Source organism: Calonectris borealis, chromosome 2 (assembly GCF_964195595.1).
Source record: "Calonectris borealis chromosome 2, bCalBor7.hap1.2, whole genome shotgun sequence".
In the NCBI taxonomy this organism is placed as follows: domain Eukaryota; kingdom Metazoa; phylum Chordata; class Aves; order Procellariiformes; family Procellariidae; genus Calonectris; species Calonectris borealis.
The window spans coordinates 23,578,688-23,606,606 of NC_134313.1; the positions used below are offsets into that span (position 1 = coordinate 23,578,688).

At 38.7% G+C, this 27,919-nt stretch overlaps 1 protein-coding gene across 4 annotated transcripts; it reads right to left on the minus strand.

The window, feature by feature from the left end:
* Positions 1-829: 829 nt before the first annotated feature.
* ATP6V1C1 (ATPase H+ transporting V1 subunit C1) lies at positions 830-27,919 on the minus strand. Of its 4 annotated transcripts, XM_075141309.1 has the most exons (14): positions 27,794-27,849; positions 27,246-27,317; positions 21,375-21,557; positions 18,803-18,870; positions 17,561-17,646; positions 16,456-16,550; positions 8,824-8,915; positions 7,641-7,739; positions 6,230-6,298; positions 4,757-4,849; positions 4,575-4,668; positions 3,949-4,046; positions 2,630-2,756; positions 830-1,431 (listed from the first exon to the last, which is right to left on the minus strand). In XM_075141309.1, exons 3-14 carry the CDS (start codon positions 21,504-21,506, stop codon positions 1,336-1,338), a joined length of 1,149 nt encoding a protein of 382 aa, XP_074997410.1. In that variant the 5' UTR covers positions 21,507-21,557; positions 27,246-27,317; positions 27,794-27,849; the 3' UTR covers positions 830-1,335. The 4 variants fall into 4 exon arrangements, with proteins under 4 accessions (XP_074997410.1, XP_074997409.1, XP_074997411.1 ...); XM_075141308.1 differs by lacking the exon at positions 27,246-27,317 and having other exon boundaries at positions 27,794-27,919; XM_075141310.1 differs by lacking the exon at positions 27,794-27,849 and having other exon boundaries at positions 27,246-27,483.

Below are 27,919 nucleotides of genomic sequence, written 5' to 3' on the forward strand. Positions count from 1 at the left end.
CCATTTCATTATCAGTAACTAGATGCAACTCTTACACTCAAAAGCTAGCCTTCTCTTTTAATAATTAGAGATCTCAATGTTGGCTTATCAAAGACAGCAAATTCCTCAAAAGTGCTTCTGGTTCACGATTAGAGATTCTATAGCTCTACATTGCTTAGATTCACAGTACTGGTATTTTCAGTTAGGGACCAAATTAGAAAAAAATCTAGTACTTCAAATACTAATTTTGACAAATCAGTGTTCCTCCAGTCTCAGTCTTAATTCAAGTCAGTTTTAAAAGGTACTGCAGTTTTTACCACATATTTAGCAACTGAAATATGTAGAACAGTTGTAATAGTTGTGATAATTGCTACTGAAATAAACAACCCCTCCTATACACATTAAAAGGAAGCTGTCATATTCCCTGTATTGTAGAAAGGATGCTGCGAAAAAAAAAAGCAAGCATCTACTAGTACATTCAAAGCCATAAAGTAGTCCTAAGCTTCAACTGATTGAAAAGAACAAAGAATTATCAAAAAATCCTAGATCGGCCTAGCTTGTTAGCGTCACAGGTTACTCCCATCTTCCCAATAATCATCTCAGATCTCTTCTTTAGAGTCATGAAGATATAAACATGAAAAACATTCATACATAGGTTTGCTCGCCAAACAACATACTTTAGCATTTCTGCACAAAGCAAAAGGAATACCTGCATCTCTTAAAAGTCTTTGTGCTGAAGTCAATTGCATTTCTGTACCACTGCATGCAGGATGTAGCATTGGTTTTAAGACTTAATACATGTGTCTAAACTGAAGCAATGTAACTACAGTTATATGTGGTACAAGTGACACATTTGCACAGGTATGTTTATTTTTTCCTGTGTTTACAGTGCTTTGATTTTAAACCATTCAGAAAGCACAATTTCATACCAATTTTACATACTTTACATCACAGTTCAACAACGTTAACACAATTGTATCTACTAAATCAAATGAACAAAATGGCCATGAACATTTACACTATTCTTCTGTAAACAAGTTTTTTTATAAACAATGGTAAATGGAATTAACACAGACCACCATATGAAAGAGGAATGAGCTTTTCCTTAAATAAATCACTCTGTTTATAAATACTTCAATTCTCTCAATATACATTTACAGACATAATTGATTAAAAGCAGATTACCTACACTGTTCTTTAAAAAGAAAATGTCTAGAGATGGACCACGGTGTGTTAAATTCACCTAACATAAGAAGCAAGCATATGATTAGTAGAGTGTTAAAAGTATTACTGTACTTCAACCTCACTTCTGTTTGTTTACACCAACACTGAGAAGATTGTCATGTTAGGGAACTTTTACTTGAATTCCAGCAAATTACAATCGATCTTGTAGTACACATATGGGTAGTACTCCTGCTGACTGAGGTTTAAGCCTGGAATATCCATAGTTGCCTGCAAACAAAGTTTTGAAACCAGTTATACTCTTACAATTCAGACTCTTATTCAGAAGTAGATGAAACATTCATATACGTTTTAAAGCAAATAGGGGCCAGGCAAGACTTCAAGCTTAAATTTTTACGCTTGAGTGACTGTTTAAGCAACAGACAAGTTAGAACTTTGACAAATGAATAACAGTATTTTTCAAAATGAAATACAAGTGCTTTTTCAAAATCTAAGTAGTTTTGTATCAATAATTCACATCTGTTGCTATAGTAAACACACCGCCACTAAATGGAAGGAAAAGTACTGGAATTATGTTTTATTACTTCTAAACACAGACAGTTTATGAAAAGAATGTTATAGGGTGCTGAGTGATCCAGGAAGTTACATGAAGTTCAGCATCTTTAATTTTCACCTTAATTGTCTCAAATTCCCTTTCCCCAAAAAGGCCTGGAAATATTTTGGAAAAACATTACATTACATATAACATTAAGAAAGATTATTTTCAATCCTTTTAAATTCAGCTAAATTCATTGTGTGGTCTATCTTTAGTTAATCTTTAACTATGAAAAACACCGCTTTTCAATACAAAACAAATTAGTAGAATAAGCCTCCCAGCAAACCAGTTTTAAACATGAAAATGAGACCTCTACAGATGGAAAGGATGACTCCATCTTGACATCAATTCAGCCTCCTTCAGTAGAGAAGGACAACTATGTTAACTTAAAAACAAAGACAGCAATGCAACCAAAAAAAAAAAAGTTGTTTCAGTATTAAGGCCAGTGTTACCATAGACTGTGGACAATTTATGTATTCCTTCGGGGCTCAAAAAAGACCTGAAATGTGTTCAAGTTCCTTAAGCCTAGTTTCAGATTAAAGTTGACTTTGAATTCTTTGAGGATATGAATATGTATGCAGTCTATAAGATATCTTTCCATCGGTAGTAGGAAAGAATGCAGTAAGAAGAAATTACATGAGACTTTTATACCAGACAGCTCATCAAATGCATTGGTTGCAACTTTAAATACCACCTGCTTTGCAAAAATATAAAGTAGAAGTGGCATTTTTATACAGAGACATAATTTTCTGTACTGTGACAGAATGATGGAGAACATGGAGAAGCACAGCTTTTTAATAAAGCCAACAGACTTTTTTTTTTTCTAAACTAAACCTAATATTGAAGGAGAGTAGCAGTTACAAAAATACTCACATCAATGATAGCTGCTGCACTGCTGTCAAGGTGTTTGTACAAGTCATACAAAACCTCCCTCAGTTTCTTCATTGTTTTCTTATTAGGCTGAAGCAGCATTGCCTGGAAGTTAACTGGCAAACCATACCTGAGGAAGTCAAGCAGAAAACTATGAAAATGCTGAAATAACCCTTCTTTTATCTTTCAAAGAAATTTATTTTATTTTGAGAAAGAATCCTATTGCTGGAGAGGAAATTCTGCTCATTTTCATTTTTGCAAGACTATTCTGTTTCTACAATTCATAAGGCATCAATAAAGTAGAACTTCTTTCTTCAAGTTTAAAATAAAATAACAACACAGAAGTCTAAATGCTTTTAAAATAATTTTAAATCCTTGAGTACTTAGCACAATTCTCAAAGTTACCTGAAGTCTCGGACTGAGTTTTGAACATTCCAATTAGTTTACTTGCAAGACTTTGCTTATGCCACTAGGTGGAGAATCTAGTCTCTACTCAATCCTCCTTTCTAGGTGTGTGGAAACACTTGCCAATATTCAAATCAAGTTCAGCTTTCTTCCTTACTCAAGTTTGTCTTCAAAATAAGCCCATAGCAGCTATGAAACAGACTAGAATGCAAGTTGATGTGATTTTTTTTCTTTTTCTCCTCTGGTTGTCTCTTTTATGATAACTTATCAAAAAGGCTAAAAAAAAAAATCTTCCTGTTTTCTGAATAAGGCATAAGTTTTTCAACTCTAAAAAAATCCACGTCCTTCCTTCTGCAGAACAACTACAGCTGTTCTTAAGTCAACTTAGCAACTAAACTTCTGGATAGGTATGAAGGAAAAAGCAGAGATTTTATAGTTAGAATATTGAACGGTTTAATACTGAAAAGTTTAGACTACAAAATTCTTAGAAAGGCATGTTTTAAAGAAAAAGCATACATTTCAAGATGTCAAGCTATATTACTCAAAGCCTGAATACTTTTTATTCTGAATTACTCACATTTCCCACTTAAATAGAAGATATAGTAAGCTCTTTTTACAAGCAGCTCATAAAGCAAGCTAAGAATCAGCAGAAATGCCTTGCTGCAACTTACAGAGTGCCTGTAATTCCTAAAGCACTGGTGTAAAGATTATCCAAGGGGCAAGATACACAATTATCTACCTCAAATATTCCACAACCGGCAACAAGAGCTATTGCCATCAGCTATTCTTACTGCCCTACCTCTTGCCGTCCTTCCCGGAAGAGTGGCATTCACACACCTCAGTTTGGCAAACCCAAGCTAGGTGTAAATTCTTACAAAGTCTAGGAAGAAAAGCACTATTCAGGTCTGCCTCATTACCTTAAAACAGATTCAACAAAAACTCGTAGTGCTTTCACGTGAATCCATGCAATGAAAGCTTCACTGAAATTAACTTTCAGCCACCGAACCAGAGGCCCCTGTGAAAGGGAAGAGGAAAAAAAAATTTACATTATTCAAACTTTAGAAAAAGATTCAGCCCATTAAGCATGTTTGAGCAGATACTCAATATCTGTACCATGATAATAAAGACAACTTAAAAGCAGAGTTTACTATGGACATAATGGCTCAAGGGTGTTTCAATACTAAGTAAAGAGAAATTTAATGAGACTTCTGTTGTCTCTTCAGTACACCATTTCAGCTGCCATGGGCTAACTATATTAAGGACCACCTTAGTAATATCCAATTATTTCATTCAAATGCTTGTCCATTTTCAAACATCATATATTATCAGCTGCAATATCAGCAATTGGTTCAATGCAGCGAGGAACATTTGTGCTACAGGAAACGCAATCATCCCTGAGCAGATTAGCTGGGTGGCAAGGTTGACTATGTCATGTCATCCTTGCAATGCTTTCTCAGAATCACAAGTTCATGAAATTGTTATGTAGCAACAACAAGTCTTAGATGTCTCATGTTTCTATAATGACTAGTTTGTACAGACTTACAAACTGTTTCTTCTTGTCAGTTGACAGTCTATTCATTTCTTCTTTATCCGCTTTCATCTCTTCTTCATTATACTGGAAGTCACGAACCATAAATCTGCATTTGGAAGTGAATAAAATCAAAAGTGGCTATCTAGAGATCCTTCAAAGCATGAGAGACAGAACACACACAAAATAAGCCTTACTTATATTCTCTGGCTTTATGCTTGAAGTCATCCACTGCCTTCCTGAACAAGGTGACATTACAAAGGTAACTATCTTGATCCTCAAAGAGTACACTACACAGGAAAAAAAAGTGTAGAATTAACAAAGTTCAAGTCACCACAGATCTGATATACAGTAGCTTAAGTTGTACTTTATCACTACTAGGCAAGAACATAAATGTAGATAATCACATGAGATTAGTTCCCAAATTAAACACCTTATACAGAAAGTAACGGAAACTTTAGCAACTGTTCTTATTACTCCCTTCGTAAAGGATGGCAGCATCCATTTCACATTCAGAGACTTCACCACTCAAACACTTCACACGTCTGGATATTTGTTCAAGTTAAAATTATTTTACAGAAAAAGGAACTAAAGCTGGTTTAATACTGAAAAGTTTGACTACAGAATTCTTAGAAATGCGTGTTTTAAAGAAAAAGGAAATGGATTTAAAATAGAAAAGGACACAAATTAAAAAGACATAGGTTGGTAAGAAAAAGTGTTTCTTAGGCTGTAAAGACGACCCCTAGATTTACTATTTTATAGTTATAGACAACATTGCTTCTTTTGAGACCTCGTCTTAGGAAAAAACTTGAAGAGATTTAGACTGTTCCTCAACGTTGTAATGTCTTCAATACAAGCATTATCCAACAGTTTAACAAGTCACCTCTTCTTAAGCTATCCCTAGATCATGGTTTCCCGGCAATTAAATAAAAATAATTAGCAGATCTCCCACTAGGCTTAAGTTGATCCAACCCAAATGTGAAGTTAGCCAGAGCAAGTTCAGATTTTATAACTGGCATAGAGCTTGTAATATCAGATCTGCCAGATCAAAACCTCACTCTGTCAGTTAAAATTAACAACACAGCAATGCTTTGTGCTACGTGTTGACTTTATTTTCAATATGGTTACAAGATTGCTAAAATGGCTTAACAGTATCATGAAATCCTGGCCTCAGTCTTGCCCATCACGGACACCAAGCACCAACTAAGGTACCAAGGACCTTTGTTAGCCTGAAAGAGACGAGTTACTTTGCACACAAGAAAACCATCTACACTTCCAGTTCTTCATTCTTTAGCAGATTTCAAAGAGCATGTGTAGCTTGTTTCAAGTCCTCTGAATACAGGCATAAAGCTTACAGGCTAGCAGCTAGTATTCATTGCTAAACCATGCGCTAGCTTGAAGCTGAATGTGCCTGACCTGAACTAGATTAACTTCTCAATTCTTTTACTCTTCCCACATAAGTTAGTTTGATGACTTTGTTAATCCTAGAGTTAGAGATCCTTTGAATTTTTCCTCAACTACAACATAATCAAGCTTGATCAGATAAAGCTATAAAGCTAGACATTTTGACAAGTTTTTGACCAATCTTCAAAATTCAAAGTCACTACAAATAAAGAACACTTATAAAATATAGCACATGCAAATATGAGATTTAGCATTTAACAACTTACTTGCTGGAACGTGGTACAACCATCTCTGCTAGTGTTTCATACTGCTTAACCCAGTCATTATAATTTAGCCTAGAGAATACACAGGTTATGGTTAGAGTTTTAGTAGTGTAGTAAGAAATCTTAGATTAATGGATCAAGTTTTTCCAAAAAAATGTTAAAAACATTTAATCAGCACATCTTCCAACCCAGGCGTAGGTTGTCGGAAATACACAAGAGATCAGGGACAGTCTTCCTCATGCTGTTTTTAATATTATTGCTAAATAAACTATAATGACAGCAGAAGTAACATATTTTATCTTCAGTCTTCATGTAAATTTACAAGTGTAAAATTTTTGAAATCAAAGAACTATGAAATTAAATTAGTCATCATTAAGTACAGATCTCAGGGGACCAAATGGACTTAACTGTCAAGGTTTATCAGAAACTCCTTATGTAACTCTGCTCTTCTGAGTTACTAATAGGAATACTTTTTCCGCAATTACAGATGGGTTCCCCAGGGTCCTGCACTTGCCTGAAGGACCACTGAGAATTTTGGAAGCCCTGCCTTTCTGTAGTTGGTAGTGAAGAGGTTCCACCCTTGCAACACCAAAAACAAGTCAAAGGTAAAAGAAAAATCACAGTCGAGATATACTAACCACCTGTTTTCTGCTAAAGCCATTGCAAAACTGTTTTGCCTTCACTAGAGTTTTACATGTGACAGAGACTATTGCTTCATGTGACAATCAGCCTACTGGCTATCTTTACAAGTTAGAAGCTCTCTTTGTTCCCAGCTGCAGGAAGACAGCCTAGTGCCATTTTCTCATTTTACAAGTCTTAAGAACGTCTGTAGCACCACTTTCCTTGGCCAGGGGAAAAGGTAGGTTTTTTGTTGTTTAAACATTTCAGACAGGAACAACCTGTTCCCAGCAAACCTTTGACAAGACATAAGCAGTGTTCCATTGGTAGAGACTTAAATAAGTGAAAAAGCAGCATTCTGGCAATCTGAAAAAGTGCAGAACAAAGAAGTAAAGAGTTCACTTCACTCACTAAGTGGTGAAAGCCAGCCAGTCCTAACCAGGATAATTCAATCATTAAGCTTTCTAATGTAAAACAAGTCATGTTTTTACTCAGCATTTATTATTTTCATAAGGATACTTCTGCAACATGACTAGCCATGGCTAATATTAGATAAGAGACATAAGTCTAATCTCCAGTTTCTTAAAGAAATTCATGAGCACTCAGCATTCCTTATGAATACAGGTACACAGGCTCATTTGCCTCTACTAAGCATCCAAAAGTTTGTATTAGTCCACCCAGGAAAACCCCAAACAAATTCAGATGTCCTTTCTTACAGTATTGTAGGGTTGTGGAATCTATTATTTGATTTAAATTTCTTATTTTATTCTGCTCTTAGGACAAACAATAAGCTTACTTCGGTACAATCACTAATAACGTGACCAAATATTCTGAATCAAGTACAAAGTCCTCTTTCTTTACAATATCAGCAAGGCTTCTGGTTAGCAAGCTTCCCCTGCAAAGAAACAAAGACAGCCAGAGTAAATACATGTTTAAGACATGTCTGGGCAACAGTTTCCAGTGCTTGATAGTATAACATTTTCAAAACTATATTTTACTTAAGCATTCACTGTTAGCAGAGCAAACAAAATGTCCTTATACGCATTTCATATCTCACTGTCTAAAGTCACTGAAAGTTTTTATCAGTAGTTCCACTGCTGTGCGTCATTTCCACATTCCAAATACCTCACACACTTAAGAAGCCAAGTTCTCTTTTTAAAAGTGATTTAAAAACACAGGAACCATTAAAACCATTAATTGTGAAGTCTAGTATATAGAGTCTCAAAGTTACAACTAACCTAGTACAGACCTACGTACAGAACCTCAATAAAAATTTAAAGCAGCATATTGCCTCATATTCACAAAAGACTAAGAACATACACAGATTTAATGGGGCTTAGCTGACAAATTACCATGGCTTAAGAACGGAACTTAAAGCTCACTCATAAAATGGCTATTCATGGTTCTGAATCAGCCAGCAGGCTCGTACCATTAACTGTAATGGTAGGGTTGGGTCAAATTAATCAACCATATTTGCACAGAAGAACTACTGTACCTCAACTGTATTTCAGATAATCATCACATGTACATGTCAAGACAGCACGCAGTCCTTGTTTAATTTATTATCTGCCTGTACGCAGCAGCTGTCTCTCTGCTGGTTAATTTTGAGGGAAGAAACCCAGTAATAGTGATATGCTTAAAGCATAAATTGGGGTGAAGGGAAAGACTCCCTTGTTTAGACAGACAGTTAAAGTCGTGTGTAACACTGCTACTTAACAGCAAGCTTCTCTCAAAAGCTCCAGCAATTTATACTATTTGTACATGCTTTTGTGTATTTCATAATTGCTTTTCAATTACAAGTGAGCTATTACCAGCAAGTCAGCTGGTAATAAATGTTCTTTTATGACAGCTGCTATTAAAGATTGATAAACACCTCAAAAATACATTAAGCTTAGAGCCTGTACCTGTTCATACGTTACTAAGTTTTCATGGTTAGATAACTTTCCTGTGCTACATCAGCAAAAAACTATGTGACTTACGCATTCTTTCTTTCCAAATTCTGAAGGTTCCCTTTCAGATTATTGTATGCCGAGGCTCTTGCTTTCAGATCATTGTCAATCTGGTTTACTCCCTTAAAGATAAAAACAAAATGAACAGTGTCTAAAGAACTAGAATAGTTTTTAAATGATTTCTCAATTTCAAAGCTTAGATCTGCCAATAACAATTTAATGAAAAATAGACAAGTTAAAATGTTTATTTCTCTAGTGCTTGACAAACTTCACTCAAAACTCAGAAAACTAAGTCAGAATTTCTTTAATGGAAAATCACCCAATAATAAAAGTTACACATCCTCTTCTGGTATCAAGTGGACATGCTACTGCGTCCAGCTGATCATTACTCCATCACATTGAGGCTACCACCCTCCACCTCAGCTGACAGGAGAGATCATTTGAAATTTACGTTCCTACTGTGATAGAAGTACACTCATGAACAGTGGGTATCACTTCCTCCAGCTGTTACCTCACTTCTCATTATATTTTTCCCTCATTAGAGTTTCATGAAAAGAATGATGGTACAGTTTTATGAGTAGCAAATCAAGAACTAAGTAACCCAAAGCATCAATGCTTCGCATCATCTACAACTTAAGAGGAGATTCTGTTGCACTGTATTTGCCTACTGCAATTTTTACCTTTCCTTGAGATTAACAGCCTTGGTCACTCAAAGATAGAATATCAACTAAATGCATAATCCGCCTGATTCCAAATGGCTGTTACTATTTACAGTTCTAAATATTATCACAATTTTTTAGGTCTTTTTTTCCCCCCCAAACGGAGCTATTTCCTATTCTGTATGTTTGCAAAGGAAAATACAATCACCATCTCCCTTCACAAAGTCATCTTTTATGCTGCTGTTTTACACTGGCAGTGGCTTACAACTATAAAGAAAAATCTGTTTTATAGAGACTTTCTTCATTTAGTAAAAACTTATGTATTTTGGAATGTCTGAAGTGTACAGGGCCAATTCCAGGGTAGACAGATAAACAGTATTTCAGACTTGTATCCAGTTTATTTCAGACAGTGAATATATCTGTCGAATCATGTAGAGGCAGCATTCTACATTTAATGTCACTGGCAGCCTTCAATCATCTTTCAAACTTTCATATCAAAGTTCTAACTATTTTACTGTTTAGACTCAGACTCTCACATCAGCTTGCCACTGCTGCTCAAGTAAGCCATCTTTCTCAAATCCATCCTCCACAATTAATTAGAATTATTACCAAAAATTATTCATTCCCAGCTAGGTAACTTGGCAGAAAGTGGAAGTACACAAAACAAATTAAGCAATTAGTAGGTCTTAAACATCCAATCACACTCCTATCAGCATGTACCCTGTACAAGAAAGTATTTTAAAAGCAATATATTTGGTAACAGTTGGATACCTGAAAGAACGTGGTACAGTATTGGCCTGGCATCGTAATGCTGCCTACTCCCCCCTTCATTGCTTCCTCACTATGGTATGTAGGTACAAGCATATAAAAATTCCCAGGGACAAGTATCTGAACACAGTCAAGGGACTCTCCCTTTATTTGGGCTTAGACCACTGACAAAACATTTTGTTTGCATACAACACTTGAGCTTGGGGATCCAGATATGATTTTACTTCCACAAAATAAATCTCTCTTAAAAGTAACATCACTTAGTTATATAGTGACCTTGTTTATGGCAGCACATAAGTTCACTTGTCTGTAGCAGGAAGAAGTCATAAAAGCCTCAACATTCTCACAGTTTCATTTGGCAACATGTTAACGGCTGGCACCTTTACAGATACAGCAATGCTTTAGACAAAATACTCAGAAAGTAAGACAATTTACTTTTTAAACACATGAGTATTTAAGGTTATTTAAATTCTTTGACTGATGTAACCTTTAGCAAAGCATGTGGAACATTTCAGCAGGTGTCACAGAGCACACATCTTCATGAAAACTTCTTTATACTACAAGAAATGGCACTAACACTTTTTTTTTTTGTACAGCTAGAAGACAGCATTAGGGAAAAAATTAATCAGAAGTTATTAAGCTAGTACCTTTGTGCATTTGGACTTTTTCCCAGACCAACAACTTTCCCCTCCACCTTTTCCAAGGATCAAAACTTTCAACAACAGTCTAACTATGCATTAATGACAAAAAGCAAAAACCATTGATACCAAACACTGCCTCTACAAACCAGTTCCATTCATCGTTTCCTAATTGTCAATACTCTAATTGCTCTAATTTGTAAAGTGGGTAGTGGGTAACCTTTTAAAAAATGACTGCTTAGACAAAAGTCTGTTACTGCTGCACTGACTGGAGTTTACTGTAAACAAGAATCAGCTTTGCTTCCTATTAAAATGTTAGAGAATGCAGAACCGCAAACCTCAATATCACAGCAGAGCTCTTGAAAACATATTTGTGTAAAACTGCCAAATGAAGCGACAATCCAAACTTCCTTTTGGTGGCAGAATAGGTGGATAACTCACAGATGTCATTGCAAAATGAGGCAGACTCATGATACTGCTAAAGAAAGTATCAATCTAACATAGTGGGTCTATTTCCACACAAAGCAAAACCCAGATATTTAAACCACTTACACAGACATTGGCAATACACAAGTGTCTTCTTGTAATCATACAACTGAGCTGTTATACTTCAGTAGATACCTGGGTTGCTGAAAATGTTGGACTAGGGCACTAAGGCTATCGAGGTTGTCTCCTTGCATAAGAGTCTTATGACTGTAATTTCAAATATAAAGAAAGACTAGATTAAGTAATAGCTCTCACACAGCAGAGATACCATCTACAAAGTCTTCAGTATTGACACTGGGGTTCACAATACTTTTGAAAGTTAAAAGTTGAAAAAAATGCGATGGATAGTTTCGGTAGATTTCCTTTTATTAAATGTTTCCAACACTGCTGTAATTTTTCTTCAACTGACAAACTCCCCACTGCAGTTGCCATTACTCTCATTTTAGCAGACATCAGAATCTGCTGCTATAATGAGTGAGGAGGATATAAAACCATACAGGAAAAGTAGTATGTCATGATTTGACAAGCTTTTCGAGGTACTTTAACATCAACATGTCAAGAGGCTTCACAGATTTTAATTAATGTAGGTCTCTCAATTTTCCTATATCTTCATGTTAATCACATGCCAAAGTGAAGATTTTAACTATGTCAGGACTCTCTTTGCCTTGGGACAAAACTGCTTAAAGTCCCGTGATGTTATCTCCTAGGTGTCACTTCTACAAGAATGTAAGGCAATTTCAGTTATCTTCCTTCTCTGCTCCACTTTATGGACACACATCTGTGGCTCACAATTGAAAACATTTTTTAAACTATTTGAAATTAGATTTATTACATAGGTGTCCCTGAAGCTGTCCCTCACGAATCATAGAATCATTAAGCTTGGAAAAGACCTCTAAGATCATTGAGTCCAACCATCAACCCAACACCACCATGCCCACTACACCATGTCCCTAAGCACCTCATCTACACGTCTTTTAAATACTTCCAGGGATGGTGACTCCACCACTTCCCTGGGCAGCCTGTTCCAAGGCCTGACCACTCTTTCAGTAAAGAAATTTCTCCTAATGTCCAATCTAAACCTCCCTTGGCGCAACTTGAGGCCATTTCCTCTCATCCTATCGCTAGTTACTTGGCAGAAGAGACCAACAGCCACCTTGCTACAACCTCCTTTCAGATAGTTGCAGAGCACGATAAGGTCTCCCCTCAGCCTCCTCTTCTCCAGACTAAACAACCCCAGTTCCCTCAGCCGCTCCTCATAAGACTTGTGCTCCAGGCCCTTCACCAGCTTCGTTGCCCTCCTCTGGACACGCTCCAGCACCTCCACGTCCTTCTTGTAGTGAGGGGCCCAAAACTGAACACAGTCTTCAAGGTGCGGCCTTACCAGTGCCGAGTACAGGGGCACGATCACCTCCTTATTCCTGCTGGCCACACTATTTCTTATACAGGCCAGGATGCCATTGGCCTTCTGGGCCACCTGGGCACACTGCTGGCTCATGTTCAGCCAGCTGTCAATCAGCACCCCCAGGTCCTTTTCCTCCGGGCAGCTTTCCAGCCACTCTTCCCCAAGCCTGTAGCATTGCATGGGGTTGTTGTGACCCAAGTGCGGGACCTGGCACTTGGCCTTGTTGAACCTCATACAGTTGGCCTCAGCAGATTATGGGGAGTTTATCCTGCTCACCATCCCTGTCTTCCAGCTCAGGGGGCTGAATATCCTGAGGATAACTGGTGGCAATGTTCACCCCTGCATCCAATAAAGGATGGAGATTCTCCTTGGCTCTCTTTTTGTCGTTAATATATTTGTAAAAACATTTTTTGTTATCTCTTATGACAGTGGCCAGGTTGAGTTCTAGCTGGGCTTTTGCCTTTCTAATTTCCTCTCTGCACAACCTAATGAGTTCCCTGTACTCTTCTCAAGTTGCCTGTGCCTTCTTCCAAAGGTGGTAAACTCTCCTTTTCCTGAGTCCCAGCCGGAGCTCCCTGTTCAGCCAGGCCGGTCGTCTTCCCCGCCCGTTCTTCTTACGGCACATGGGGACAGCCTGCTCTGCGCCTTTAAGACTTCCTTCTTGAAGAACGTCCAGCCTTCCTGGACCCCTTTGCCCTTCAGGACTGTCTCCCAAGGGACCTTCTCAACCAGTGTCCTGAATAGGCCAAAGTCTGCCCTCCAGAAGTCCATGGTAGCGGTTTTGCTGACCCCCCTCCTTACTTCACCAAGAATCAAGAATTCTATCATTTCATGGTCGCTAAGCCCAAGCCGGCCTCCGACCACCACATCTCCCACCAGTCCTTCTCTGTTTGTAAACAGCAGGTCGAGCAAGGCACCTCCCCTGGTAGGCTCGCTTAGCAGCTGCGTCAGGAAGTTCTCTTCCACACACTCCAGGAACCTCCTCGACTGTTTCCTCTCTACCGTGTGGTATTTCCAGCAGACATCCGGTAAGTTGAAGTCCCCCATGAGAACAAGGGCTAGCGATTGTGAGACTTCTGCCAGCCACTTGTAGAATGCTTCATCTGCCTCTTCATCCTGGTTGGGTGGTCTATAACAGACTCCCAGCAGGATATCTGCCTTCTTGGCCTTCCCCCTCATACTTACCCACAAGCATTCGACCTTATAATCACAACCGTTGAGCTCTAGACAGTCGAAGCACTCCCTAACATACAGGGCTACCCCACCGCCTCTCCCTCCTTGCCTGTCCCTTCTGAAGAGCTTATAGCCATCCATTGGAGCACTCCAGTCATGAGAGTCATCCCACCATGTTTCTGTGATGGCAACTAAGTTGTAGCTATCCTGCTGCACAATGGCTTCCGGCTCCTCCTGTTTGCTGCCCATGCTGCGTGCATTGGTGTAGATGCACTTGAGCTGGGCTATCGATTTCACCCCCAACATTGGCGTGCCACCCCTAGGCTCTTCTCTAGTGAGCCTGGTTTTATCCCCTTCCCCCTTCGAACCTAGTTTAAAGCCCTCTCGATGAGCCCCGCCAACTCATACACGAGAATCCTTTTCCCCCTGTGAGACAGCTGAACTCCATCTGTTACCACCAGGCCTGGTGCAGTGTAAACCTCCCCATGATCAAAAAAGCCAAAATTCCACCGATGGCACCAGCCCCTGAGCCACATGTTAATCAGGTGAGTTTTCCTGTTTCTTTCAGTATTCTCCCCTGCCACTGAAGGGATTGGGGAAAAGCACACTACCTGTGCTCCTGATCCTTCAACCAATCACCCCAGTGCCCTGAAGTCCCTTTTGATCACTTTTGGACTTCTCTCTGCAACCTCATCACTGCCAGCCTGTGTAACTAATAACCAGAGGGCTGTACCACACCAGGGAGTTTCCTAGTATAGAAGACAGGTACAGCTAAACATGCAGAGAAATGGAAACCCTCAACAGGATAATTCAGGCTGAACTCCAGCAGACCTGTTTCTCTGCATTTAGTATCCAGTCTAACAACTCAATGAGGTCCCTAAATTAGATGAAGCATGTAAGCCAGTTATTTAAAGTTCAGGTTCTGGAGTACTGATTTGCTACAAGCAGATGATTTATCTAGCAAACTCCAGGACACAGGATAACATGCACTGAATCCTTGATAATATTTCAGTAAAGGGCATATCCCTTATTGTTCTTTGTTGCTTTTTCAACAAACTTAATTGATACAGCAACAAGTTCTATACTATGGCAACAGGTAAGTTCCAAAAACAAGACAAAACACAGTTGAAGACTTTTTTTTTCTTTTTAGTTCATTAATTTTCACTGCTATTCTAAGGCTAAACCAAAGGAAAGGAATTTTTTCAAGAACCTCTTCCTTGATAAGACTTGTAGAAACCACTTCATCCTGTCTTCTTATGTTCTCCCTATCCCTCTTTCCCCACCACGTTCCTCTTCTCCCAACTTAAACTTCATGCTTATACCTGCCAAGTAGCTGCTGAAAACAGCTGAACGCTTCATTCCAATACCTTCTTTTGAAGAAGCAAAAGCTTATGTACTTAAGTAGTGTCAGATATTAAGATTATAATTTTTTATCTGTGGGATATTTTTAATATGCAAATCTTAAGAGCTGTAAGACAGTCAGTCTTCCCCCAACAAAACTCCACACTGCAGATATTTTCCAGGAATAGTTACTGGGTGTAATTTGTGGAGTAAATTCAAGACGCAGTGATAGCCCCAAAGAAAATACCAAAATGAAAGTGTTAGTTGCATTCTCAGTCAGCGATGTACCCTGTATTAAAATTTTGTAATCTCTGCAAAAATTTTAAACGAATGGTTTCAGAAAAGAAACTAACATCTAGAGAATTTGCAGTTATAGCAAAGCCTGAGTCTGCCAGCACTTACTCCCATCCCCACCCCGATTATAGTTCCCACATATCCATCACCAAAGACTATCTCTATAGGTACCCGGAGCAGCTGCTTCTTTTTTCTGGGTTATATTTTATTGACACAGATAATTCCAAGAACCAGTTTGCAGATTACAGAAAACAGAAAAGAAAAAAAAAAAAGAAAAAGCTGGGAAGATATTAAAGCAAGGGTAGCTTACAGAGAACTCTTCCACTGTTTGAATACAGTAAGTCGCTGCCGAGGACCCTATCTATGCTCACAGCAAGTACAAATCAAATGAAATTCCCAAAGTGCGAAAAACTTTACCAAGGTAAAGACGGGGGAAAACCCATGACAACACTCAAATGAGCTTTCCTTACATCTAACATTGAAGGCTTATTTTTCCCCGCACAACTGAGTGCGATAGCTTTCAGAAAGTAAATAAGTTCCCTGGTTCACTGCTAATAGCCCACAAAGTTTGAGAACATCAGACAAATGGCATGCCAGTATCACAAAATTTAAACATAAGCGACATCATTTGCTAGCTATTTATTTCTTAACTCAGTGATCTTAGGAAACAAAATCAGCAAAGACAGCATGATGGCCTTCAGGGAGCACTCTCCAAATCCTATCCCCATCCTAATACACTTCTTTGATTACTAAAACACAGACACTGCTACCAGGTTCACTACTATTGTTATCAAAGTTACATGAAGCTAACAAAAATAGACAAATAGCTTTAAGTACCAAGTTTTGTGCATAAATATCTCAAGTTCAAGTAGGAAAGTTTTTTATAAAACCATTACCTTACCTTTGCAATAATTTCTGAAATATTCTTCAAGGATTGCTTGATTGGGTATTTGGCCATATCCCACTGGAACCTTGTTATATAGGTGACCAAGTCAACTAAAATTTTAAAGAAGAACTTTGTTAAGATAGACAATAAAAAGACCGATGTATTTTATTCCATGTAGGGTTGCCGCAACAGAAGAGTACTGTAATAGACTGTTCGTGGACCTTCACATGTGTGGACCCTGTTGCTTAAGAAATTTGAAAATAAACAATCAAGTTGTAAGTTATCTGTGACCTCTGCCTTCAGATATTGGTTTCTCCACCTCTGTAGACCCTAAATGATATTTACTACTAAGTCAATGATGGCTGGAGAAGTACAGACAAGACCAACTATTTTTTGCTTTATGTGAAAAATGGGTGGGAGAAGGGAGGGTTATGCTGGAAAAAAAGAAGGCATTATGGCTTCTGTGGCTCACCCAATTATGTGGCTCACCTGAAGCAACAGTTTTGTAAAGCTATTTATGAGAGAGACTACTCCAAGCCCCTAAGAATAACTGTTAATTAGGACCGCTGCACTTGTCTTCATGTTAATCCTCTCGTATTAGCCCCTCTTGAATCAATACAAGCTGTGTTAAATTTTATTAAATGGCTTTGAAAACAAAATATTGATTTAGAGATCAGTGCAACTCTTTACTATAATAAAATAGACAAATATTTCCATGAGACAACTAGTTTTATAAAGACATTCTATCACAATTTGGGAACAACTGAGTATTCCAGCATAGCTTACATAAAATCATACCTATTCAGATGACAGACTAATACAAAGAACATTTACAGTGATCAGTAACAGTAATTATTATGTTCCACCAGAAACCAGTGATGACAAAATACAGCCCTAAAGGATCAAAAGGCTTCTGTGAGTATTTAACATGTAGATCTAATTTCTTGCCATTCTGGATCCTATAATTTGTTTCAGGGCAAATGACTCATGGAAAAAAGTACTTCCATGTCTAAACTAGGCTTTCAGAATGTCATACAGAGAAGCAGCATTCAGTATGTTTCAGGATCATTGTCTTCCCTCCTACACTTTTAGGATGCATATATCACAGTTAACACTTTACCTCCATTAGCCAGAAGATTCTCCTGAACTTTATCTTTACTGTCTTCTAGAACATCAGCCATATACTGGGCCACTTTCTTTACAACACTGAAAAATGAAAGTTAAAGATATGAAAAAAAGAATGAAAAAACGTGCCATTTTGAGAAATACCATTTATGAAACTGATCTCAAATTGCCTGAGATTGGATCAGAAGAGATTGATCAAAAAGGAAGAATTGATTGCTTTACATACAAGCTTTCCAAGAGCACAAACTGGGCTCAGTATCTGAAGGAGACCAACTTCTCAAATACATGCCAGAACTTTATTTAAATCCTTCTCTAGTGTGGCTACTCATCAGTTCTCAACAAGGTGGGCCTACTTCCATTGCCTCCAGGTAACAGGGGTTGACTTCAGGTGTAATCTCACTATATTCCAATCTTTTTTTGAAGGCTGTGGTACTTTCAAAATCCTAACCTCTCTCTAAAAATAGATAGCAAGGTAGAAATCATCAATAATCCAAATTAAACACAAGACAACCATGACAACAAAACACCAAAGATAACTGAAGAGCTATGGAGAAACCCCAGCCCTAAGCCCTCATGAGATCTGACACGCAAGACCTACCTTCCTCACTAGAAAAACTATGTTTAATATTACTCACATGTGCCATGCCAAATAGTTTCCTTTTCTACTTAAAAACAACTACTTAACACTTCTCTCCTTGAAACAGAAGATGGCTCCACAAGTTCTGGTTACGTGAAGTTTTGTTGCATTTGCTCAAAATCAGTTTCAAAGGACCATTAGTTTCTTCAAAATGAATAGGGTTTTTTTGCATTTTAATATTAATGGTTTTAATCATCTCTGTGGATTAGGAAACAACGTGATTACCTCAAAGTCTGTAAATAGTACTCTAACTTGCTAAAAGAACAGATTTTACTCCATTTCATCATCACTTCCTATAGCTGTCAGGCTCAATTCTTAACAGTTCTCCAGGACCCAGCAGCACACAGCACTGCTGTAGGGAGAACCATTCTTCATCAATGCATAATGTCCCACTATTCCACAAGAAGTTCAGATTTTTTTTTTCAAGTACAGATACTACAAAAACCAGCAGCTCAGCTTTCTGAAATCTTAGCTTGCTGACTGCCTGCAGAGGACCACTATAAAACAAAGAGTTGGAAATAACCTGTGTATTATTACGACTCAATAAACCATTACACCATTATTCTAATATTTTGCATGCTAGTAAAAATAAATTGTTACCCCTCCACAAACGCATCCAGTTTAGCCAGCTCATCTGACAAACCAACCAAAACATCCAGTGTGCCAACCTAGAAGGAAAGATCAAAATGTATTAGCAGAAAGATAAAACCAAATAACAATAAAAGCTAAATCTCTTGAACACGTAGCTTTGCAGAACTACATAAAATACTGTATTCTAAGATTTCAGACTTGTTGATCATTTGCTCAAGATACCCCTAAAGCACCACTGTATCAGATCTAACTCACTCTGGTTTGGTGCACAGTTTCAGTCCTGCATTCCAGCCATCCAAAACATGTTAAAACAACTTTTACATTATGAATTGGCTGCATTTCCCACAAGTCACTTGCTTCACCATTTGATTTACTACTTTAGATCAAATCTGAAATTTCTGTAATCAGGTATCTCTGTGCTGGAGGCAACCAGAACATTAAAAACTTTGAAGATACAAGAGTACTGCAGCAGTCAGACCAACAAGAGTCTGGACTTTTTGCCTCTGGAGTAATGGAATATCTAGCTTGTCTACAAGCTTTCACTCTTTCTTCCCTTCTGCTCCAGAAAGCACTTTCTTCCCTAATTTCATGTAATAATCTAGAGCAATACATATACCTTTCTGGGGCCAGGGATGACACTTACCATTTTAGACTTTGTATAATTCAAATATAAAAATTACAGCACAGTAAAATATTCTGTTTAGCTCTTTCATAAACAAGTCTCAAATGAGTCTAAGACATCAAAAAGTGTAAAAACAGTACAGCTATGCTCAAGTTAAACAGCCAAAGGGTGATTATTTTTCAATAAGTCATATAATATCAGTGTTTCTTTGGTTCTCTCTTCAAGTACTTACATATTTGTTCACTCTGTTCAATGAAAGTAGGAGATACCTCCAAAAAGACGACATTTCATATCTTTAATATTTTAGCTACTAGTTTATATTTCTTGCTGAAATATTATTAGGGATAAGTAAATCTTCTGGCTAGTCAAGATGCTATTAACATTACTTTTAGTCTAGCATCTTTGTTCTATATATTTGACCACTCAACTTTACATGACTCCTGTTCTCTTTAGCCTTGAAGCAGAAAGGAGCACAATTACTTAAGTAACAATCACAACCAAATCGCTTTCCATGCCCCACCTTCTTCTGAGCTATACGCAGAATAAGGAAGCTAATGTTTTGACTAGTCACTTACAAGCCACAGGACAATGTGGCCACAGTAAGTCTTCAAGCAATAAGGCTGCTGTTCAATAGAGACTACATCACTGTTTCAATGAGTTTTAACTACAGGATCTCATTCCTCAAACAGTTTTACCAAGTCCACAGAAGCCAGACTATTTCCCACTGTATATAAAGTATACTCAGCTTCTGCCCCTTTTAGGGAGTAAAAACAAAACCAACCATTTATAATCCTAATGGGCCACATCAATTTTCAGTGATAACTTTTCTAAATGCTGTAGGAACCCTAGAGTTTGAAAGGCATCCTGACTCATATCCAAGGACCTCCTGGGAGGAGACAGACATTTGTTGTAGTCCCTCTTCTTACCTCTACTAGTGTCTCTCTTGAAATAACTCAGGACAGTCTAAATGTGAATGTAAGTTATGGCAGTTGGAAGGTCCTCTTAAAAGACACACTGAAGCACTTTGTGCCCTGGGCCCGTTCCTTAGCAGAGACAAGAACAAGGTATCACGCCACCTTAACTTGATCCATTCTGTAGACAGAGATTGGTAGCATTTTTTCCTCTTCATTTTGATATGTTTTGATGAACTTTCACTCAGTTAAACTGAGCTCACAATTCTTCTTGTTCAAGAAACATTTGTGTGTCAGGATAGACCTTTTCATAACGAATACACTGGCTTATAACTTTTCCATACCCTAATAATTGTATCTAACCAAGAGAAACTGCTTTCAGATTTTGTTTCTCTTCACTTCTCACAGTAATAGTTCAAACAGTTTTCTTCCCATTCTCTGTAACACACATCGGCAGGTCACACTGGAATGTTCAGCCGGAGACAACCACTGTTCTAATAGAAGAATGTTACTTCTGGACAGAAAAAAAGGCAGTAGCTGTTTGATCAACCTCTGTATTTAAATCGAGCCTTTTCACTGCATCTCAGCCAGAAAAGGAGAAGCAGACAATCCAGAAATTAAAAAAAAACCCCAAAACCCAAACAAAAAAAAACCCCAAACAAACCAACACAAAACAGAAAACTATCAAAGAAAAACGTAACATCTGAATACTCAGATTACAAGTCTCCATTTTTCTTCTAATTTTCTTCTCCAGCTTACTGCTAGCAATATGAGGTTAAGACTACTATCCCTGGAAAAACTGCTGTATTAGCTGAAAGAATGCAGCTGAACCTTTAAAACTTAGAGTGAAGAATTTTTAACTTAGAATTTCAGAAAAAAGATAATTGATGTTTAAATTATTTTTTAGATCCGCACGTAACTATCAAAAGAAGTCAGCTGTTCTCTCTAAAAAGTCTGCAAGTATTCCCCATCTACAGTTTTAGTCTAAAGAAACAAAGATGATGCAAACCAGACATACTTCTTAGGACATGAAACGGGGCTTACATACCTTCAAGTCTGGAATATTGAACTTTGAATTAGTAGAAAGATTGTTATTTTTTGTAGTTGCTGCATGTAGTTTCTCCCATGTCTGTTGACAGGTTTTTTCCCCAGGAGCAGAAATCAGCCAAAACTCAGTCATTTTTGTGTCTTTATCTTGACGCTTTCTGCTTCTGAAGATAGAGGCAAGATGCTAGTAGAAGGGAAGCGAGGCGGGGGGAGGAAGAAAGAATATCTGCCATTAGTTCAGAATTCAAAGCTTTGCCTGAAGGAAAACATCTCATTCCATGTTACTAAAGTGCAATTCCAGCCACTGTAAGAGATTTTACCAAGAGTATCACGTGGTTCCAAATTCATTTTTTCCTATCTTCCAAATCACATTTGCACAGTTGGAAAGTCTTTTTAAACTGCCCATCCTGCAAGTTAAAGTGGGCTGAGTTTGCAACATTAGCACCTTTCAACTGCAATTCCACAAAAGATTATAAGCAAACAATCTAACTGAAAATAAATCCAAAAAAACAGGACCCAAATCATATTTTCACAGCTGCATATATTTTCCAGCATCTGTACAACAGACAACTTTTTCTGAACACATAAGAGGAAAAAAAAAAAATTTCAACTCTGACATTACAGCTTTTCCAATCACTTTTCAGATTAGGATAGTGTTTTAAAGTGAGTAAATGCTTAAAAAATATTTAAATCCGATAAGCTTTAGTTTATTCTTTCAAGCAAAGAAGGTTCTCCTAGCAGCTAAAAATTTCAACAACAAGGAGGACACTTGCTAGTCTTGGTACCTCTGTTGCCATTGCAGACCTTCAATAACATTACATAACTGGCATTAGTCAAGAGAGTATCAGTTATAAATACAAATTATGTTGAGCTACTTTGCAAAAGACCTCAAGAAGTTAATAGTACACACATTCTTCTGTCACTAAGAAACAGAACAAGCCAGTTGAGAGTTACTTGATTTTTTTTTTAATAAGGGTGTGAAGAACAAAATCAAATCATACCTTGACAGAATCTAAATGTAAAATTTTGATATTTTAATGTCTTCTCTAGCAGCTTTGAAAGAGTAGAGACTAACCTACATTTCATAATGAGCACAGACTACAGCATTCAATTTTTTTTGAGAGAGAGAATCAAATATCGTATTTGTAAGAATTAATACACAGTAGCAAACTTTGCCCAAAGCAACAGATATAGGTCCTTCATCTGTGTAATCATTCTAGGGTCAACAAGTTATCAAGGCTGTTGAAGTTAGAGATGAGCTAAAGAAAGGCCTTTTAGCTGATTCTTTCATTCAGCTACTCAGGAAGCCTAAAGCTGAAGAAAATTTACCAACCGTTAAATTAATATCATGAAGCACATCTTGTCACTGGCATAACAGCCATCCTCCTTCAATTAAGGGCCCTTGTTTATAACAAGGGATGATGACATCCAGTTATCAAGGCTTTTGATACCGCACACTCCATGATGTCTGACACTCCATTACCAGATAGTAGCACAGCAGTGCTATAATCCTAAATGCAGACAATGCCAAGGAGGGTACAAATATTTGAGAAATGAGAATATTTACAAGACTGGATACATGTTCCACACAAGCTTGTATGGCCTGACCAAGCCCAGTTTCAGGCACTCTCCTGTGCTGGGGCCACGCACCTGCACGGCTGGTTCTATTCACCAGCAGAAAGTTGAGGACCTGGAAGTTATCTGTGCTCTCCTCACTGGCACTACTCTTGCTTCTCCCTCAACAAGTTGCCAAAGCAGGTTGGGAGGAGAAGGGATAAGAAGTGCTTTGCTCCTGGAAATAGTATGGGTGGGAAAAAAAACCTGAGAAGGACAGGTGGAAAGACTGGGTCTACTTGCCCCACCATGCTGTGGCCTTGACTGTTGGGGGAAGGTCCCAGAGAGCAGAATCAGAGAGGGGGGTGAAACCCATGCCAACAGCCCCTCAGGCACCACTGGCCCCTCACTGTCAAAAGCGCATACTGTAACAATCCTTGGTCATACCGTACTGACAATTTTGGTATCGGGAGGTATCATGAAAAATTAAAGCATCATGAGTCATCACCAATACATCACAGCATGTTATGGGGCTTCTTTGTTTAGGGAAGCACTAACCAGATTATCTCACATAATGGGTATCCATGGGAGGTCTACTAATTATCAACGATTTGGAACAAGACAAAATTTCCTCTTATTTAGACTACTTTGATGCATTATCTTCCCTAACACATGCCAAACTGTGAATCCATTGCACATGATGTTTTCCTACACTTCACTGAACCCTGGCCCTATAAAAGACACGGCCAAGTTTACAGTAAACTTCTCCTATGCAGGGAGACACCACTGCAGCTGACACACATACTCAAAGTGTTTAAGCTTTAAATTGGTTTTTGTTTGTATTTTACTACTCTAGGACTAGAAGAGGCTTTGGAATGAACGCTGGATAAATAAGAGGAACTACTTCAGGTGGCAGTAGCAGCAGAGTGCAAATATCCGAGTAAAAGACAGAAGAGCCATAATATAGAAATCCAGGCTCCTATTCAGGAAAACGGAAGGAGCATTGCATTCTCATGTTTTCCACTAAAATATAAATAGCCCTTAAAGAATATGTATAAAGTTTCCAGATACTATATCATCTAAGGAAACAGTTACATGTTTACAATGACACAGTCTCATTCCCTACATTACAGATTGGGAAAATCAGCTCACCATTAAAAATCTAAACATCTTTTCCCAGGGGAAAAAAAAAAAATCTTTAATAGACGCATTGCAAAGAATAATTGCTTTCAATAAGTAAATTTTTCCAACCTTTTAAAGTTAGTTTTAAAGTTAGTTTTCAAAGACCAACTGTTCAGACTTCATATTATGACTACAAGACTACCATAAACAAGCCTGAAGTTACAAACACCTGCCAGACTTGCAGCAAATCCTCTTTCATGCTTAAAAACCAATGAACTAGAGCACTTCATGATTCCTTAATATCAGAGGCAAAAATGGATTGTTCCACTGAATAACCAAGGTTCTTTTTCTACTGCTCAAAGCGAAGAGGCACAGGTGGAACAGTTGCAGCTCCCAGGAATCATTAAGCTAGAGGACTTCCCTTCCTCCCTCACCATTTTTGTCTGCGTGGTTGGTTTTCCTGAAGCTCTGTTTCATTTCTAATAGTCATGGGAAGTAAGATGATTCCCTGTTTCAGGTACCTATTCAATGGAGGTATTTTCAAATACATACAAGGAAAAAAAGTTTGGTAGAAGAGTTTTAAATGTTTGTTTTACATGAGGGGGGATAGAGTTTGAATTCAGAACTATGGGGAATAACGAACAAGAAGTGGAGAAAGGAGAAGCGCTGCAGAATGGTAAGAAAAACAGAAACAAATGCTAGTCAGCCAAAAAATACATACTGACCCACTGTAAAATGAAAGCCATGAAATTTAAAGAGAAGGACCCAGAATAAAGCAGGACATACCAAGTGTTCAAATCTTCTAAGCACATTGACAGGTATTTTTTACTAAACTATTATTTTATTCCTTTGATCTGCAAATAATGGTATATAGTCTGCCTTGAGATTCACCACTGTGGTGAATTTATTTTCTTTAGATCAACAGGTATTTGTGAATTGGCAAGCCTTGGCATCTCAGCAGTCTGCAAAACCTATCACCAGTCTCTTTTTGGCCTTAACATTAGAATATCAATTACACAGATACTATGATTTACTAGCTGCACCTTGCCCTAAAAAGACTTATCCATACTTTTGACACTATTTTAAAACTACACTATTGCAAATATGTGATCACCCAAAAATTCTAGTCCAATGCATACTGGGATTCCATTGTACTAAGCACTGTCTGTATAAAGATACAACCCTAACTTAAACATCTGCAGTGTGAAGCACTGTATGTTGAAACTTAAGTTACAAGGGGAAAAAAACACAACAAAAGCAAAACAGCAAAGAAGTTACAACAAGCATGCTGGCAGAAGCAAGTCTTGTTTAGCTTTTAGTCATCTCATATCCCAAGAAAACCCCAAAGGCACAGTTCAAGTTTTTAAGTACTTGGCTAACAACCCGATGATTAAACTTCTTTCCTTTCTCTACTTTGCTCATGACTGCAACTGAAAGCATTCATTAAAGCTGAGTATCTAAAGCAGAAGCAGGGAGGATAACCCCAACAAGAAGCTGCCTATCAGCTATCATCTCACCTTCCTCACTCCCAAAGACCATTAGCTGCATCATTCCAGTCAAATTTTCTCAGACTTTCCTGCTTTTAGGTTTTTAGATAACAAACCAAGGGAATAACCAAAAAAAGGTAGAAAGTATAAAACCTAGAATAAGCAATAAGAATGGACAAGTGAACTATTGTTTACACTGTGTACCTCCATGACCAGCACTTCTTTGTAATGTATTATTGAGTAGAATTTATCATAGCATAGTTTCACCTAATTGCTATTAGCTATCTTTACTATTTCAATTGTATCATAAATGGATATCCGCATACACAAATGGAATTGTCTACAACACATAAATCTACCAATCTAAAAACATTCAATATTATAGCACAAGTATAGTTAATCAAGCTAATGCTTTCAAGGTGGTGTTTTTTTCCTAAATATTGTCCATTCAGTACCCTACCACACTATGATATTACGAGAGTAGAAACTATGGTCCTACTTCTGCTGAATATAGGTAAAGCCACCCATTAAGGAGTTAAACTGCTTCTGAGATGCCATTGTAAGTATCTTCTGGCCAACTTCAGCAAAAACTGTTTGCTATACAACTGAAGAAAAAAAAAAAGGCAGGAAAATAAGAATCAAAGTTTATACAAGAATCTCTCTATAGACCACACTGAAGCAAAGTTCAGGAACTTTGCAAAACAGGTTCTGGAATTCCAAGATTACATATGGCACTAAGCTAACTATTTTGATATTTATGATTCCGCCGGTCATGAAATTACTATTTTAATACTGATCGACTGAACTGTTAGTTCTCCAAAAACCAAAAATATTTAATCTTGCAAGACCAGCAGTGCTTTGACCCATCTTTATTTTGTTTAGTACTCACAAAGAATGCAAGTTCTCGCTTCTAAGGGCTTAATACTAGAAATTCATTAGAACATACTTTTCTCTGAGCAGCATGTCATTGAGTTTCCCTTGACACTTTCTCATAAGCATACTCGCAACATAACGTTGAAGTTTAATAGTCTTCCATGTGCTGTTACAAAGAGATTTAAGTAACAAACACATTGCCAAGATGTTCTGCTAGTCAAATAAGCACAACTCATCTCTAAAATGCCTGAAATACTTCATCCCTTGAAGCTTTCCTTGAAGCTTACCTGGTTTTGAACTCTAAGTACTCTTAATCCCCAAAGTAAGTCTGATATATTATTTTAAAAGTATTTTGTTTTATTATCTGTAATTTATACTGCTTAATTTCTATGTTATTAGGAAAGTGGACAATAAGAGAAAAATGGATTTCCAAAGAAAAGTCTTCCACGCAGTATACTGTAATCTAAGCAATAAAACCACTAAACAGCTGTTTTAATGCCATACCTGGAAACACATATAGCAACGTCAAAACAGAATCTCAACTAAGACACTTTGCATTGCATTTTTCAAAAACAACAAGTCTGGGGGATGGGACAATTGTTTCTTCTTTCTTATTTAGCTCAACAGGAAAGCTCAATTTACTAACATGACTTAGAAGTCTCCCAGTATCCAGCACTAAGCCCCTGGGATGTTATTTCTCCAAGCTCACTCTCAGAAATCCCTTCTGACGCTTGGCGTTTGGCCTTCACTGCCTCCACATTTCATAAACAGAAGTGGCCACAGTGAGGAAGCCAGAGCTACGCCCGGGAAGATTTCACAATGGAGAGTTCACATGCCTTGTGCAGAGGCGATGCGGGGCTGGCACACGGGGCGGGGGGACTGGCTTTGCTCTCCCCAGAGTCGCTGATCTGGATCACAGGGATTAGATGACAGTTCCCATAACGCGGGCAGGCAGCAGCTGCCCCGGCAGCCACCAGCGCAGGCTCCCAGGACCGCGCTTTCACCTCGCCCTCCGCAAGACAAAAACCCCACAGCGGCTACCTCACTCCTGGCGCGGTGTAGCAGCAGAGCGGCGGCAGGGCAGCCCCGACGCCCGGCAGCCCCGACGCCCGGCAGCCCCGACGCCCGGCAGCCCCCGGAGCGGCGCCGAGGCCTGTCAGAGCCCCTGAGAGACGCGACGGCGGGCGGGCCCCCACGGTACCGCCGGGCCCGGCCGGCGCTGCCCTTCACGCCAGGCCCAGTGCGGCCCGCCGCCGTGGGAGGCCGGATCGCTGCGCTAGCCGCTCGGGGAGCGCCGCGGCCCGGCCCAGGCCCTCCTCCTCCGCACCCTCCTCCCTCAGCGGCCCGGGCCCCGCCGGAGGCGGCGGCTCCCAACGGCGTTTACCCGTCACTGCTCCATCCCCCGCCGGCAGCCGCTGCCGCGCGCCGCCTGCACACCCGCCAGCGGGTCACGTGAGGCGCCGGGTCAGCTGACGCCGCCGCAGCGCCGGTCACGAGACCGCGGAGCGGC

Coding starts and splice junctions, on each gene's coding strand:
- ATP6V1C1 (XM_075141308.1), bottom strand. CDS start 21,506: ATGACTGAGTTTTGGCTGATTTCTGCTCCTGGGGAAAAAACCTGTCAA. Junction 4,047..4,574: donor CTGACAAGAAGAAACAGTTT/GTAAGTCTGTAC, acceptor TCCCTTTCACAG/GGGCCTCTGGTTCGGTGGCT. Junction 1,432..2,629: donor GTGCAGCAGCTATCATTGAT/GTGAGTATTTTT, acceptor CTTTGTTTGCAG/GCAACTATGGATATTCCAGG.